The sequence below is a fragment of the Nesoenas mayeri genome (assembly GCF_963082525.1).
Source record: "Nesoenas mayeri genome assembly, chromosome: 1".
Taxonomy (NCBI): domain Eukaryota; kingdom Metazoa; phylum Chordata; class Aves; order Columbiformes; family Columbidae; genus Nesoenas; species Nesoenas mayeri.
The window spans coordinates 98,398,695-98,414,818 of record NC_137541.1 but is presented as its reverse complement, the minus strand read 5'-3'; the positions used below and the strand labels follow the sequence as shown (position 1 = coordinate 98,414,818).

The window sequence follows — 16,124 nt, the reverse complement described above, 5'->3', positions numbered from 1 at the left end:
CCTCTAAGCAACTCTGAATATGCAAGTAAAGCTAACAATAATTAAAAAAATCAATGGTATCCTATAGCAACAGTATAAAAGGTTATCATACATTATCAGTCTATTTTAAGAGTTTTACATCACTCTTCTTCATGCTGGTGATACAGCTGAGCAGCTTCCTATAAATAGAGAGAACATCCACCAGTGATCCAAGACAAAGTCTGAATTTCTTCTAATCCTAAGTATACTTAAAAGTTTTGCCACAGACTCCTGTGAGGCAAAGATTTCATCTCCTCACTTTTTTCTCATATTGAAGTCTACACCTATGGTTGCCCTCGAAAGTGTTAATTTGCTTTCAAGAACAAGGTTTTCATTTAAACAGTTTTACAGCATCTTCTAAAAGGTAGAAGTACTTTTTAAATAATTTCAATTTGTGAAATAATCTCAACTTCCAACAATGTTTCACATTCATGCACGTTTCTGTAGAATGCTATGGGGAGGAACAGGTAGGAGTGATAAATGAGAGTTCAAACTCAGAGGGTACCGTTCATTATACTTCAGAAGGCACTATGGGAGAATAATGAAGATGAGACCCACATAATAATAAAGATGAGGCACACTTAATAGTTAAAAAACAAGAGTCTGTATCTGTTAATCTTCCTGCAAAATATACAATGATCTATATCTACCTCTAACTTTGGTGTCAAATAAACTATGAAGACAGCCAAGTATTCAAGGATTGAATTTATAGAAGAAACAGATCGTGACGGCCATTACAGTACACTCCATCTTAATGTAAAAATGCATCCAATTTCTTTTTGATATGTTCAAAAGCATCTTTCCCCATATAGTCCATGCGCCCTTCCTCCCATTTTCTCCGTTCATCTTCTGGACTTGGTTCCTCTGGTTTGAAGCGAATAGACAGCTCCGAAACAGAATTTGCGACCTCATTCTGTGAGAAGAAGCAGAACAGTGGGAAAACAGCCATTTGTTTCTCATTTCAGTGCTGTAAAGTTAGACCTTAAATGTCAAACTTCTCCTTTGTACAGTCTCAATTAAAACAATAAGACAAACAGTAACCAAACATTTATTCTTGTCTTAATAATGTGATCTCATTTTCCCATGCTTCTGCTACTTGCCATAGCATCTTTGAACACAGCAAACATTTATTTTACTTGTCTTAGCTCAGACCTTGGCATACTCAGCAACAACACTATGAAAATATTACAAATAGGGCCTATTTAGAGTGGAATATCTCCTACAATAAATTGTAACCATACATCTGTGCAAATTCTGTCTTCAGCAGGCTCTCATGTGAATACAAGTTCCTACAATTTTTGGTCACTTGTTTTATCTGATCTCTGGTGAGATCGGTATTATCTTTCAGGTGTGTGACATTAACCCATGTGCATTACTTATAAAGATTGACACTATTCACTACAACAATAACAAATTAATTTTGAATGACAGTCCAAAATTGTGAATCCTGGTTCAAGACCAGGTTATCATAGGTGCACAAATGCAAAATACATTATTACTGATCAACCACGTAACAGGAAAACTTGTTTCCATGATTGATCAATGCCAGTTAAATTGAAATATCCAAACAATTACAACCAATAATAAAGATTAAACATAACAAGGACTAATCAAGGATGCTACAGAAAACCTGCTTTCAGTACTACTCCAAGAGGCTGCAAGGCAAACAACTCATCTCATGTAATAAACAAAATTGATATCAACCAGAATGGCCTTCCAGTGAAGTCCTCACAAATTCAATATAAAGATGTTTCAGAATATAATTTAGTGGGCAGGAATTAGTGGCTTAAACTGTCTAAGTGTCCTGGAATAACCATTACTTCTGCCAGTTTGGGGCAGATAATACACAGGACTTGCACAAGACCTGCACCTGAAGACCAGGTACGGTATTTCAAACAGCCAACATGACAGGATATGCTCAGGGAACTGCATCCTTCCATATCTATCTCCACCTGGGTCCCACTCTGTACATGAATTTAAACATGAATAAACACTCTGAAGGGCATGCTTTCTCCCTCTATATGCAAATATGCAAGAATACTTGGTATTTACTTTCCAGGCTTTGTATACACAAAACTGCAGTAATGCCTGAAGATGCCTTAACCACTGGCAAGCTTTAACAGCAGCTTAGGGTGCCAGTAGCAACAAGACAGGAATCATCATGTTTTTAGAAATCAAGAATTTTAGCTAGGGCCCATACACCCTTGGCTGCATGAAAGCTACAGTTTTGTTTCTCAGTCTTAGAGTATTTCACTGTAGTATTTCACAACCACACAAAAGGCCTCATTGGAAACATGGCTGTGTTGTGTACAAGATACAGCCCCTTGAAACCTTGTCACCCCCACTGATAACAGGTCTGGGACTGCTGTCATACTGCCCGCAGATAAACGCAGTGCCAGACCATAAAGGAAAACCTAGTGGCTTAGACTGCATGCCTGACTCATTGTACATTCCTTTTCCACTTGCTTGGAAAGATCACTTTAGCAGGTAAAAAAAAAACCAAAAAAAAACCAACCAAAACCAAACCACAACCAGAATGAAAAACCCCAAATAGTTTTGCTTGTAGTAGTACTAGAGAGCTAAAATTAACACCATGCATGTATTACTTGGGGGTTAGCACAGGAAAATATGCATTTAAAAACTAGAAATTTTTAAAAGAAGACTAGAAAGGCATCATACCCTAGTATTGGTAGCAGTTAAGGAATTACATAGCTAAAAGATTAAAGAATTTATTGGCACATTGTCTCACAATTAGTTGCAATTTCTCAAGATTATGTTGATAGCAAAGAAATTCATGCAATTATCAACAGAGGTACCATGCAGAAAGCTACATGTACCAGTTCTGAGGTTTCCTGAACCACAGGATGAAATACAAGTTGTTCTGAAGGTCTGTCATGCTCAGAGAGATGGACGCTAGAATCGCTTTGCTCAACTTCACACACAGGTTGCTAAAAACAGTCAATGAGGTTTTATTAGGAGAATATCTTTTCATAGTTTCCTTATCATGAGAATTCATACAATACAAATCGATTCCAGACTTGGGGCAGGGGAAAGCAGTGGATGGGAGGAAAAGGAACAAAATTCATTATCACCAAGGACAAAATTCATCTCGCCCAGCTTTAGCTATCAAAACGGCATTGCATCTACGCTCCTACTATAATCAACCTAGGATAAGTACCTCCAGAGGGCAGCTCATCTCATCCTAAAATAGGTTCAAAGTGGCTGTCAGTCTTCAGTGACTACAGAAACAGCCTAGAAAGCTGGCTTACAGTAGATGCCTATCATTCATGAGGCAAAAATTTAACAAGAAAAATTTCATTTTAGGATTGTAGCTTGCTCTGTAACTCAGGAGCTTTTTATATGCATAGAAAGAGAACAGAACAAAGCATTTCAAAATGGAGGTAAAATAGATTGCCCCAAAAATATTGTCTCAAATAATCAACCAAACATTAATGAGGAGAGAGACCCCATTCTGAAGTCTCTTCTACAAAAACCAAAACAATCCCACAAGACTACTGAAGCTAAGCAATGAAAAGCAGAATTATTGTGTTCCTGAGTAAGTGAATCAGGCTATTAATTTCTAATCAATATGATATTCTTATATACCAATCCTAATAACTAAAAGAATAAATTTAACTTCAAATGACACTACTTTAAGTGAACCTTATGATTTCTATTGTCCAAATCAGAGAAATTTGGGGAACAGGTTTCCAAGTCAACACTTCTGGAAATAAACCAAATAATTTCTACACAGGATAGATGGAAGGGATTTTTATTTTAAATATATTAATTCACAAGAGTATTAATACTCAAAAGATTCCTTTGGTAACATATATTTTTATATTACGCTTTATTAAGTACCTAACAACTTTCAATAAGCAATCTCTTCGTAAAATTCAATGAAAACTCTTTAATCCTCCAGACACATAATGCATGTGTGACTAAAGATTAAAGAAAATAAACACTCTTTAGACTGTTTCTGATGCTAGGAAGAAAATTCAGCAGCTACAGCTAAATTGAAGAAGATAGAACCTCATAGATTAGAAGCATAATTTTTTAAAAAAAATCTCATTTTAGTATACCATTTGTTACTGCATATAGTAACTTCACATACTTACAGCTGTGAAAGCGACTTCCTCAGGTGAACATGTTGTGGGATATGTTTCATGTGTCTGCTCTGGAACCTCAGGCATTTGCAGTGAATTGGCCACAAGAGGACTGATCTTTTTCAGTGTAATTTCAACTCCACTGAAAGTGTGCTAATAAAAACAAGAACATCTCAGCACTGCAATACAATTTTGCAGGAAATCAGTATCTTATTTACAACTGTTTCACTTTCTTACAGGGATTTCAGCATTAAAGTAATAAGAAAATAAATTCAAAGAATGTTGTAGCCCCAGATTCAGAGCATTCTGCAGTTTGGATTTTTGCACTCATGAGTATGCCAGCACCATCAGGAAGTAAATCTAACAGATATTTCCACCTTCATGTTATATAGCTGAAATGTTTACTGCATAATTTTTCATAAATTAAAACATGGTAAAGTACGAGATCAAAAACTACCCATTCCTTTCTCTGCTTTCCAATTTGTCATGAGGTTAACAAACAAAATTCCTCTTTGGGGTTGATGGTAATTGTCCAACTGATCTTACTAGACTATGCAATTAGTTCAGTTATAGTAACAATCTAATATCAAAAAAAAAATTACATATGCATAAAAGTGATCTAAATTGTCATGTCTGGATAGAAAATTTTAAAAATCAGACTTGTCCTACTCATAACTTTATGCTCCTGGTCTCCAAGAAATCATCTATTTATCAACAGATTTTTAATTATACTCATGGAAACCACACATCACTTCCTTCGAAGAAAAAAAAAAAAAAAAAAAAGCATAAAGAGCTCAGTAAATAATACTTGGTGACATACAAGTACTGAATATAACATCCTAAACATAATTAACATCGTCTTGCAAAATAGATTTATTTGCTATGACCCTCATAAAACAAGTCATAATGCAGTTCCAAAAAGGTAAATTTTACTACAGCTCAAGAGCTAGTTTGATGGTCTACATCAACTTAGCTTCAAAAAGTCAAAAGTCTATTTGTTTCATAGCCAGATTATCACCATCTCGGGATAATTTGTAACACACTTCATGTTTAATTTGCAGAATCTAATATACATACATTCCCATACAAACTTCGCATCAATTAAGAAGGCTGGGAAAAGTATTTGGTAAGCCAGTACTGCTAATTTAGATATTTCTAGAAGTAATCACTGCTCCTACCAACCAACAGATATGATGTTTGCTCATGTAACTCCTTCCTCTAGCCAATTCATAGTTCTCAGAATTTTTCTTGTGATCTCAGCGTATTCCCATTAACTCCTTATTAGTTTACCTTGCATTCCTCCGTTTCTGATTCTTCCATCTTTTGGAACTTTTCTAACAAAGGCAATATACTGGCACTGTATATATTCCACCAGAGGGCCAGAAACGACAGCTGATGAAAAGATCCAGTGGTGGTGCCATCATGCATAACTCTCTTTGTTTGAAGGTTGTATTTGTAGTTCCAGGGCTTTGTTGCTCCCAAGAAGTGAACAACTTTAGCATCTCTGCCAAAACTGTAGAGGTTAAACATACAGGTCTATTCATGAAATTTTTTCACCTTCCAGTAAGACTGTTTTGCGCAACTGGAAGAGTAAGTCATAACACCCTTAATCCAACTTGCCTTCTGCCAGAAAACTTTCTATAACTGCATTGTCTGAAGTCATATAATGACTAGCACAAATTTTAGTTTACGGAATAAGAAATGGTTTTAAATAAATAAATTAGAAAAAAAAAAAAAACAAACAAACACAACAAACACACACACAAAACCCCACACATCTATTTCCCATAGAGCTGACTGGAAAAGAAGGGAACAACTTTCAAAGTAAAGCTATCAGAACCTAATGCTGAAGTAATATACATATTTTCAAATATGAGAAAAAGCTTCTCTGAAACAACATGCGATAAAATGTAGCCAACTCTGGGACTCTCTCTGTGTCCACATGCAAAACATTCATATTGCATTTAAGATTCTACTGCGTGACTTTTACATAAGACCAATTGTGACTATTCTAACGTATGATCAACAGAATACACCATTACTATTCTCTCATAATAGAATGTTTGTTAACGAACTACAGGGTTTACAGTCAGTCAGGAGTGTTACTACTTACTGATTGAAAGCAGGAACGTATGTATATACTGCACTGCTGCTTAAGTTATAGAGGAAGGGTAAGTGTTTGCCAATGTCTGCTGTTGCCCAGTTGCTAAAGAAGCTATTCAACAAGCCTTGATCACCTCCTAAAGAAGATATAAAACAGTATTACAATAATTATGCATATGCTCAAATTCACATCAAAATTTCACATCCAAAGATGAGAGTGAGACTGGTGTGTTCACAGGACCGCAACTTGGACTTGACAATGTGGCCACATGAGCAGGTACAAGTGAATAATACCTGATCCACTCCGATGAAAGTTCAGGGAAATTGAGTCCTATTGTAATATATGAAGAAAGGAGTAGGAAAGGATTTTGATTTTGTTGATATTGATTTTTGTTGATTTTGATGTCCCTCAGAGCAGAAGACTTAAGATCAGCTGTATTTCTCTCTCCTAAACCAGACAGCAAAATTAAAAGTTACTGAGCAAAACTTGGACACGATGTCCCTTCATTGCATTTTTCTGGGAATCACCATCCACAATAAGGCAGTGAGTCTTAAGTACAGTGTAAGAGACAAAGGTCTGCACCTTATATTTTTGGGGGGGCACAATTCCATAAAGCCTAAAGAACTCCTGCCTTCCTCCACTCTGCCAGATAGCATGGAAACTACAGAAAACCAGCTTACTGAGAAGGAATCTAACATCTTGCTTTTCAACCCTTACACCTTGCCACTTACCATCAAAGCTGCCATGCTCAGCAGCAAACCGGAGCAGCAGGTTGTAGGTTTTCAAAGAAGGTCGGAACACAAATACACCACTGTTAAAGCAGTCAGGCCAGCCAGAATCAGGAGCTGCTGAAAACTCTTCTCGATCAAACAACTCATCGACATTGCAAAGCACCTTAGGGACAGTAGAACAAACAGAAAAAAAACATCAGAGCAAATGTTTTCTAGAACATGAGTAGATAGATCAGTACCAATGGGGTAAATTGCTAGTTTAGCAAAGTATATAGCTTGTAGAACATGAAAGCAGTGGCAATGCAAAATATGCTAGAGGTCAGGACCTCTATTTTTAATATAATAAGGTAACATTAATTTCTCTGATAAAAGCACATGCCCTGTGAAATTACTTCATGAGCCTCAGAGACTCTCCAGAAGTTCCCTTTAAATATTATAATGTACCAAGAAATCACACAATTTCCTTCTTCCTTAGCTCGCCTTCCCATAGTCCAGTATTCTCAGTAACTGCAAAAGAGATAAATGAAAGCTGGGAATCCAAATAATCTGAGTTCACAACAGTCTGACCAAATGGGTAGCAGAAAAACTGGCTCTTGTTACAACTATTCTAATGTAAGTTTAGCTGAGAGGTTTGTTTTGATTTGATTTTGAAGCTTCACAAGGAAGTGGGAAAAATCAGGTTAAGACCCTGGTCACTTTTAAAGTTGGTGGAAAGACTGCTGTGCTGTCACTGAAAGTCTGGACCCAATCTGTAATTAAGCCACTGTGAAAAGCAGGAGACGAAATTCTTTTTCTTTTAGGAGATATATTACTTAATTGAATTAAATAAATAAATATTTGCTTCCTCCTTTAACTTCAATGTTAAACAGGAAATCATAATCATAAGCTTCCCCTCCTCATCCCCTGAGAAGAATAACTTAATTTGTTTTCTAATTCAAATACAACCCTATCAAATTAAAATGCATCCTATTCTTCTAAAATGAGCTATGTAAGGGGGTAGGGGAAGGCTGACATTATTGTCCTTGTCAAAATTATGGCCATGTTTATCTCTACATCTCCTAAAAAAAAAAGTTTCTGGAGCTTTTTTTTTTTGTCTTTTAAAACTGGCCTGCCTTCCTGACCAGAGTAAGTCCAAGTGAAAGTATAGGAGAGAGAACTATTTTAAACATCTGTCATAAGCTTATTTGCACAAAGTGTGTTTGTGATCACTTTTGAGGACATTCTTGAGCCTACTCTCAAAACATCATTTCTTTCTATGCAGCCACCAAACTGTGAGCATTGCCAAAACCTGCCAGCTGGAGGTCTTGCGACCTTGTGACCACCAGCAAATCTGGTCACTTCATAGGCCTGTAGGCTGCCTGACAAGGAAGTATCCCACACTCAAAGTCTTTGAGACAGAAACAAATGTTTCCACAGCTCCCGCTCTACTCACCAAGGTGTCTGCATCCATGAAGACACATTTACTATAATGAGTAAGAGTCCAACAGTGAAGCTTCGTGAAGGTTACACCCAGTTCTGGCCTCTGCATCAGAGCCAGATGGACAGAGTCAGCGCTGTCAAGGGCATCCACCTCAATTACTTCGTCAAACACACTGCGGAGGACAGACCTACCAGAGCAAGCAGCGGGATTGAGAGAGGCACAACAGAGGTCACTTTTGGCATGAAGACAGTGACACACAGCAGCACATTTATTACGACAATAACGAAGGCAAGATTGACTGGTTAGACTGAGAAGTCAGAAGTGAAAAGCCCTTGTAAACAGTCTGCTGAAGTGACAGCTGTCAATCAGGCCACAAACCATCGCTGTCTCCACTACAGGGCCAGCACATCTCAAAAGTGACAGCTGTCGTATGGAGGAGAAACTAATCCTTATTTCAGTTACTTTATCTCCCATGGAAACACCAACAGAAATTAAAGCAGCTTTCACCCTGCACAATTGTTCCTGGGCCCAGCACCACCCTGCGTTCCCTGTGCCTTGCACAGGATGTGGCACACACTGACAGCATAGTCATTTGTTCCTATTATGCTTGAGTAAACACAGCTTCAAAACTGCATCTTTTAAAACAGGCAATATATACTTGCTCACTAGTACAAATCATCTCAAATGAGACTTTTAGGAAGACATTTTTTTTCTGTGCAAATCTTTCATGGGAACTTTATAGGTAATACCACAGTAGGTAATTTTCCTTCAAGACAGAAGAAAGAATGTGTTTTAAACACAGCTTACTTATTTCCATTACACTATTAACTAAAATGTCCTGGATGTCATACAAACACAGAAAAAGAACTTGTACTGTTTATCTAGACTTCAGTCATCAGCTTCTGCTTGACTGATCTTCAACGGATAGCTGTAACTGGGAAAGAATTAAGAGTAGGTATAGAATTTTAGAAGTATAGTTCAGCGATGTACTTTTTTTTAAAAGCTGTCCTTGATTAAAAAATATATTAATATTTTTTTTAATTTTTATTTTTAAATTTTTTATTTTTAAATTTTTTTTTTTTTTTTTTTTTTTTTCTCCCACTGAATGGGCATGAAAAAACTGATGGACTTAGTATCCATCCATATGTCCAACGTATACAGTATTCCCTCAGGAAGGCTACAGTGTTCTAACAAAATGCATACTTCAAAAAAACCCTAAAACCAGATTTCTGTACACCTAATCACAGCAAAAATGGGAAAATATGTTTCTTGAGCCAGATGCTTTGTAAATACTTCCACATGGCATACAGAAATCAGGAGCTTGCACATTTCTTAAGCCATAGCAGAACTAAGAATTTAAGCAGCTATGACATCGCATGTTCCTTTTAACAAGGAACACAGTCCTCCAAATAACAAGGCTTGAGTTCAGCAAATCTAATGAGATTTCTGTACATGCAATTCTGTAGTGCCTCTAGAATCGCAACCCAAATTGGAAAATTATTAAAAAAAAAAAAAGGCAAAAATAAATTACTTTCTCATCAGAATAACCATGCACCAATATTTTAAAAATATTAGTCATCTGAAACTGAGCCCCTAAGGTTTTCAGAGAGTTCTGATGCCACAAGTGGTTATTTATCTTGTTCTTTCTAAAAGACAAACAGTTCAGTGAAAGAAACAGTAGTGCCCTTATTTCATCTCAAAAGCAAGACACTAATACCTTAGTTCCCAAACTATGAGCTTATTTTTCGAATTATGGGCTTAAGAAAACTCCCAGTCACAAGCACTAGTTCTGCAAGTAAATTCTTATAAGGCTTGTGATCTTGTCATGGATGTTACTTGAGACTCCTCTCAGAAATTGCTAGCCAAGGGGGAACTTCTAGACATAATGCTGTGAAATCCTCAGGAAGCCTATTAAAATCTTTCATGCTCTTGTTTATTCCTCCACATTATCAACCTCCAAAAACAGATGAGTCCTTACCTCATCCCAGTGGAAACCTCTGGTGTAATTAATACTGCCAGTTTTCTAGATGTCGTATGGTTCCTCAAGGACTGTCCGAGAACCAGAGCACCTTGGCAGTACACATCGTCAGTAGCGAGGGTCACAAAGGCTTGATCCGTTACTGTGAGCAAATATTCAGAAGAGTCACTTTACAGCTTTAACATAAGCTCTTTTGTCAGGTTCCCACAATCTCCATCCTCCAGCTAACCAACAGGCTGTGGCTTATAACAACCTGCAGTTCCTGTGATAAGCTTTTTCCTATCTTAAACACCCCCAAAAGAGACATCTAAATAGGAAATCCAGTGAATGTGACTGCAGAATGTGGGTTTCTGAAATTTTTCTTTTTGTTTGCCTGACTTACCTAATTACAGGTATGAAGTTTTTGGACTAGCCTTAAACAAATAATTCCCTGAGTCTTATTGCCTAAACATAATGCAAATCAAAAGAGCCGATGTGTAAATATTTAGATTTTACATTGAACTAACAGAGTATAATACGAGTGATAAGGAAAGTGTTCCTGTTTATACAGTGTCAAAAGCTAGGAAGAAAAAAAACAAAACAAAACAAATACAAATAGGATGCTAAGTACTAGCCAGAAATACATAAAAATTTACTTCTTTCCATAAACCCACTGAATCAATTCAACAGGCATTATTCTTTGCTGTGTTCTCTTTGTACTGGCATAGCTGTTGCTGCCTGAACAAATCCAGAGAAATTGCTATGAAGGTTGGTACACCTCCCAGAAGCTACGGATCCCTACCTCAAGTAACTCCAAGAAAATTAGGAGTGTTCTTCATTGTCAGGAAACACACATGGAAAAAAGCTACAAAGAAAAAGCAAGCCATGCACACTGCTGCACAATAGCAGACATAATGTGTTTGGTAGAGATACCAGGCCTGTGGCAATATCACCAGGGGCTGCTTCTTCAGCTCAGTCCTCTGACAGAACCACTGTTATCACGGTTCTCCTGAGGAGACCCAGAACCTATTATTCAGCAAGGTGAGCAGCCTTCTCGGAGAAGGAAGAGCCCAACTTTCTAGGCTGCAAAAATTAACCAGAACAAGATGAGTGGGTCATGCAGTTGAGGGAAATTCCAATGAACCCTACAGATCTTCAATAAACACTTGTTCTGAACTACCTGTTTAAAAGCACCATCATCTTAAGGGACAAGCAATTACGCTGAATAAATTAAAACAACTAAACCATAACAACAACAAAAACATCCTGTCATACAGTTTCCAGGCTCTGTGAGAGACACTAGAAAGAATCTCACAGAACTAGTTGCAGAGAAGTCAACAAATGCCCTCATGGCTGCCTCAGCCAGAGGCTGCCAAACCGAATGAGTTTAAACCTCCAACGTGACATTGAGGTATGCAATGAACTGTGGTTGGTTCCAGTGACAAGCTCTCAGGTACTAAGTGTTTTCATTTTTCATGTCTTCCGCATCCAGAGCAAAGCAAAGACACACTAGCGTGCAGTCTTCTTCCCCCTTTTTTGCCCTACCTCCCGCTCATCTCCAGCCAGACTCGAGTTCAAATCAAGCACGTAACCTTATGTTTGCCAACACTGCAAAGGGTCCCTGCACCTCAGAAGAAGCCAAGTAGTGTTAAACTTGGCCAAAAAAACTGAATCATCTAGCCTCAGCTAAGCAAACTCCAATAATATTTTTAATCACTATTTCCAGAAGAAGCAAATGAAAACAGGAGCTTTCAAATCTCCCATTTTCATAACGGCTTGAGCAAGTTAAGGGTGTTATAGAAAACAATTCCTAAGGAGTTGCTTACATGGAGTGGTTTAGAAGGAAAGTTGTGCAAGTGAACTGCTCCTAGTGCAATTTTCCAAAAGGTTAAATGAATAAATATAGGCATACATTTTAAAAAAAAAAAGGCAAAAAAGCACTGAAGGCTACTTTAGCAATAAAATTATTTCAAAAGACACAAAGAGTCTACAAAGAGAAGCATTTTTGTGTTACGCAACAGGCATCTTTAGCCAAACAAAGGTAATAAAACAACTACTGAGAGGAATGGGGAGGTAGGTTAATAAAAAAAGCAAACTGAAATGAGTGTGAGTTTAAATCTCAAAACACTGTTCTAAATAACAACCACAAAACTGAACACGTAATCTTCTTATTGCTTCTGCAAATTCTTTTAGCTGCAGAAGCTGAATTTCCACACAAGTAATACATCTAAAAATACAGAAGTTACTCATCAAATAGTTCAGCAAACTACCACATCCTACAAATGCTTTCATGCCCTACACCTCTCAGGTTAAAGTGGTCAGAACCACAACGAAGCAAACTGCTGAACAATACAGCTTCTAAGAAACTCTTCCTGATACTTCACACAGAAAATAAACTCATTGTCTCTTTTGAGAATCTGGGGTGGGATACATATTATGGTCTTCTAAATAGAGTTAATAATTAGAGATAATTAAACATATAATCAATATTGACTGAAGCCGTTCGATATTAAAATATTTCTAGTGCAAAGAGAAGAGCATATCCTAGCTCTTTTAAAATCCTACAGGGACATCACTAATCCATCCATTAAGGATCCACAGGGGGTTTAAAATCAAAAGATCTTACAATTACTTGTTCTTTCATCTAATCCCTGTTGTCGAGAAAGAAGTGTTACTTGACTTGATTTGTTTATAATGTTCTTTGGAAATCTGTCACTATATATAAATGTTTAATTTTTATAACTCAAAACTAAGGATCAGATTTTCATATAAACTTGTGAAGGTAAACTGTTTATCTGAAAATTCCCATATAAATGAAATCAAGAACAATGCTACATTAATTCCAGTCTATACAGGGTTTCACTCACTGACTTTAAACTGCAAAAGAAGATTTGATCTTTTATATTTGAAAGCCAAAGTTGTAGGTATTTAAAATTCATTGCAACTGGATTTTTAAGTGTCAAGTGCACTTTCAATTTTTTTGTGCTGGATGACAATAGATTTTTTTCCATGGAAAACACCTAGTATGGACACTATTAAGTTTTCAAGCAAATCATTTTCAAGCTGTGGAACCCTATGGCTAACAGCATTGACTCAGTAAATTAGGAGAAAAGTAATTGTATGATTAGAATCACATTAAAACTATAAATCTGCTAATTTCTCTTGTCTGGATTACCACACTGCACATGAAGATGCACATCTAGAAATCATTATCATTAGCAGAGGCTCCTCAGTTTTAACACCTAACAATAGTTACTCAGAACAAACTGAAGATTTTCAAGCAGGTAACTTTTTTATTTTAGAACCTGCTCTGCACCTACAGGTAGTCACATAGAAAAGACAGCAAAAGCAATGTGAATCACCACAGTCAGCACGATTTTATGTGAAACTCATTACAGTTTTCTTAGCCAAGATCGCCAACTTCTCATGCTACTTACTCATAGCTGTAGTACCTCTAACACTGCCAGAGGCAGAAATCTTCAACAGGCCTAAAAACCAGTTCTAGGGAAGCTATAAGCCTTATTTAGAATCTGCACCAGCAAGCAGACAGGGTGGTGCTCACTTTGATGTTCAAAGAAAAAAAGAGAGAGGGAATGAACAAACATCAGGTATCCACTGAGAATCAGGAGTGACTCATAATTACAAACACTGAATGAAACACATGCACCTGCCAGCTTCAAGGCAAGTTTAAGTAGGGTCTTTTTTCCTACACAATCTACTAGACATAGCTTTTAAAACATATTTCAATCTCACTTCTGATAGAAAGAGGAAGAAGAAATGTGCTCTAGATATGGCTCCTAGAGTAATTTGTCAAAATGCCCACTTAATCACAATAGGAGACCAGAGACTCATATACTACATCTTTCCTACAAGCATATAACCATTTACATCCTATGTAAACCAACAGCTAAAATCCTCCAACAGGCAGGTTAGGTCCCCACTATGTACTGCCATTCATACGAACAAATGTTGTCTCATTGTTTTCTTAAATTCCTCCCTGGTACCATCCATTGCATTTCTGCCACCTCCTCCCTTCTACTATAAACACAATCTGCAGGAGGGGCAGGCTGCAGTCTGGACCCGTGCCCCACAAGCCCAAAGCACCTTTCTGAAAGCCTGAGCGACAATGACATAACACAGCCCCAACTCACATCACGCTCTCTAGCAATAGTTTTGTTACTCCCCCTTCCCAAACGTAGGTTCCTACGCATCCTCCCCTAGAACCACATCTCAGTGAAGATGTGTTAGAGTAAGGCAAAGATAAAGCAAACTACAGGCCTTCTAATTTTTCTGACCCAGCACAACTGCTTTGGAAGCACTTGGAACAGAATTCCCATGTTTCTTCAGTTTGGGTCCAATAGTAGAAACATTTATATTACTTGTGAAGATGGCACAACTAACACCTTTACACAGACCTTTTTATAACAGAATATAAATTGTCATTTGACAGCATGCAATATTTCCCTTAGTCTACTGAAGTCCTGCCTGATCCAAAACCAGATTCTATATTATCCTGTATTAAAACAACACTGAATTTTACTACAGGATTACAACTATTATCTTGGCAGGTTTTTTTTTTTTGCCATTTTGTGTAGTTTTTACCATATATCTTTCAGTTGAGAACAGCTACATTTTGCTTCAAGAACCTACAATTTTGTTATTTGACAGATAGCAAACAATCTTTATGAAAAATAGAATGCAGAAATATTATAATACGCAAATAAGCATAATGCATAGCACTCAAAGCTGGTCCCAAAATACTAACATACTAGATAGGAAAAAAAAAAAAAAGAGTAATTGCTTAAGCAATCTAAAGACAGCACAAAGGACTTGATACATTGTTAGATGTTTCCAGTCTTTCTACACTTCTTCCAAAATTTAAAAGCAAACAAACAGAAAACCCACAAACAACAAACAAAAAAATCCAGGATCCTTTAATCCTCTATTTTGCAGACTCCCTTTCTGCATCTTCCCCCAGTACTGAGGTGTCACATACATGAATTCAAACTTGTGACTCACCAGGCGAAATGCCCAAGGAAGGTATGTCTGTGACACCCTTCAAATGGTTCAACAAAGCCAACTTTGGGGGGCTGTTACCCAACTTCTGTGAGCACACTGAAGAAATCAAACACCACCTGCATCCACCCCATGCAGTTAGCCCTAAACCAGTCCCTCATGGTTTTACAGATAACTTTGAATAAATGACAATGCTGCTATGTAAGAAGGGACACAAGGAAGGCTTTTCTGGATCTCTGGATCAGGCTAAAGGATTCCACCCCAGCCTGTCACTCTGCAGGAAGGTGCCCAGAGGCCTGGGCAGGCCAATCTGTCCGCACAAGCAGAATACATAAACGAGTTTAGCACTTTCATCCCACCAGCCAAACAATTTAATTCCTAACCTGAGACCACTAATTACAGCACAGCGCAAAGCAACAGAGACTCTCACCCGCACCGGGGTGCAAGGCGGGAGGAGGCCCCGGGGGGACCCGACCTGTGCAGCCCGGCCCCCCCGGAGAGGCAGCCGAAGACAAGCGAAGCGGGGTGCTGCGAGCGGCCAGGGCAGTCCCCCGGGCAGAGCCGCGGTACTCACCGGACATGCTGCGGCCGGCGGGGCCCAGCCGGGCGGGGGCACGGCCCACGCTGCCCACCTCTGCCGCCGCCTCACCTGCTGGCAGCGGGGCCGGTAAATCGCGAAATGGGATTAGCCTCTTTCCTGCTGAAGACAGTGGTAGGTGAATTACATTCGCAGGGGCTCCTGCGCAGCAGCAGAGAAGCGGCATTAGCGGCA

At 38.1% G+C, this 16,124-nt stretch overlaps 1 protein-coding gene across 1 annotated transcript; it reads right to left on the bottom strand.

Moving 5' to 3' along the window:
* Positions 1-769: 769 nt before the first annotated feature.
* Positions 770-16,116, bottom strand: GYG2 (glycogenin 2; the record flags this gene model as incomplete). Its single annotated transcript, XM_080361872.1, is given in 9 exon segments — positions 770-931; positions 2,856-2,966; positions 4,137-4,277; positions 5,415-5,637; positions 6,238-6,364; positions 6,960-7,122; positions 8,392-8,566; positions 15,927-15,961; positions 15,964-16,116. Coding segments are annotated over 9 exon segments (1,290 nt in total).
* Positions 16,117-16,124: the final 8 nt, after the last annotated feature.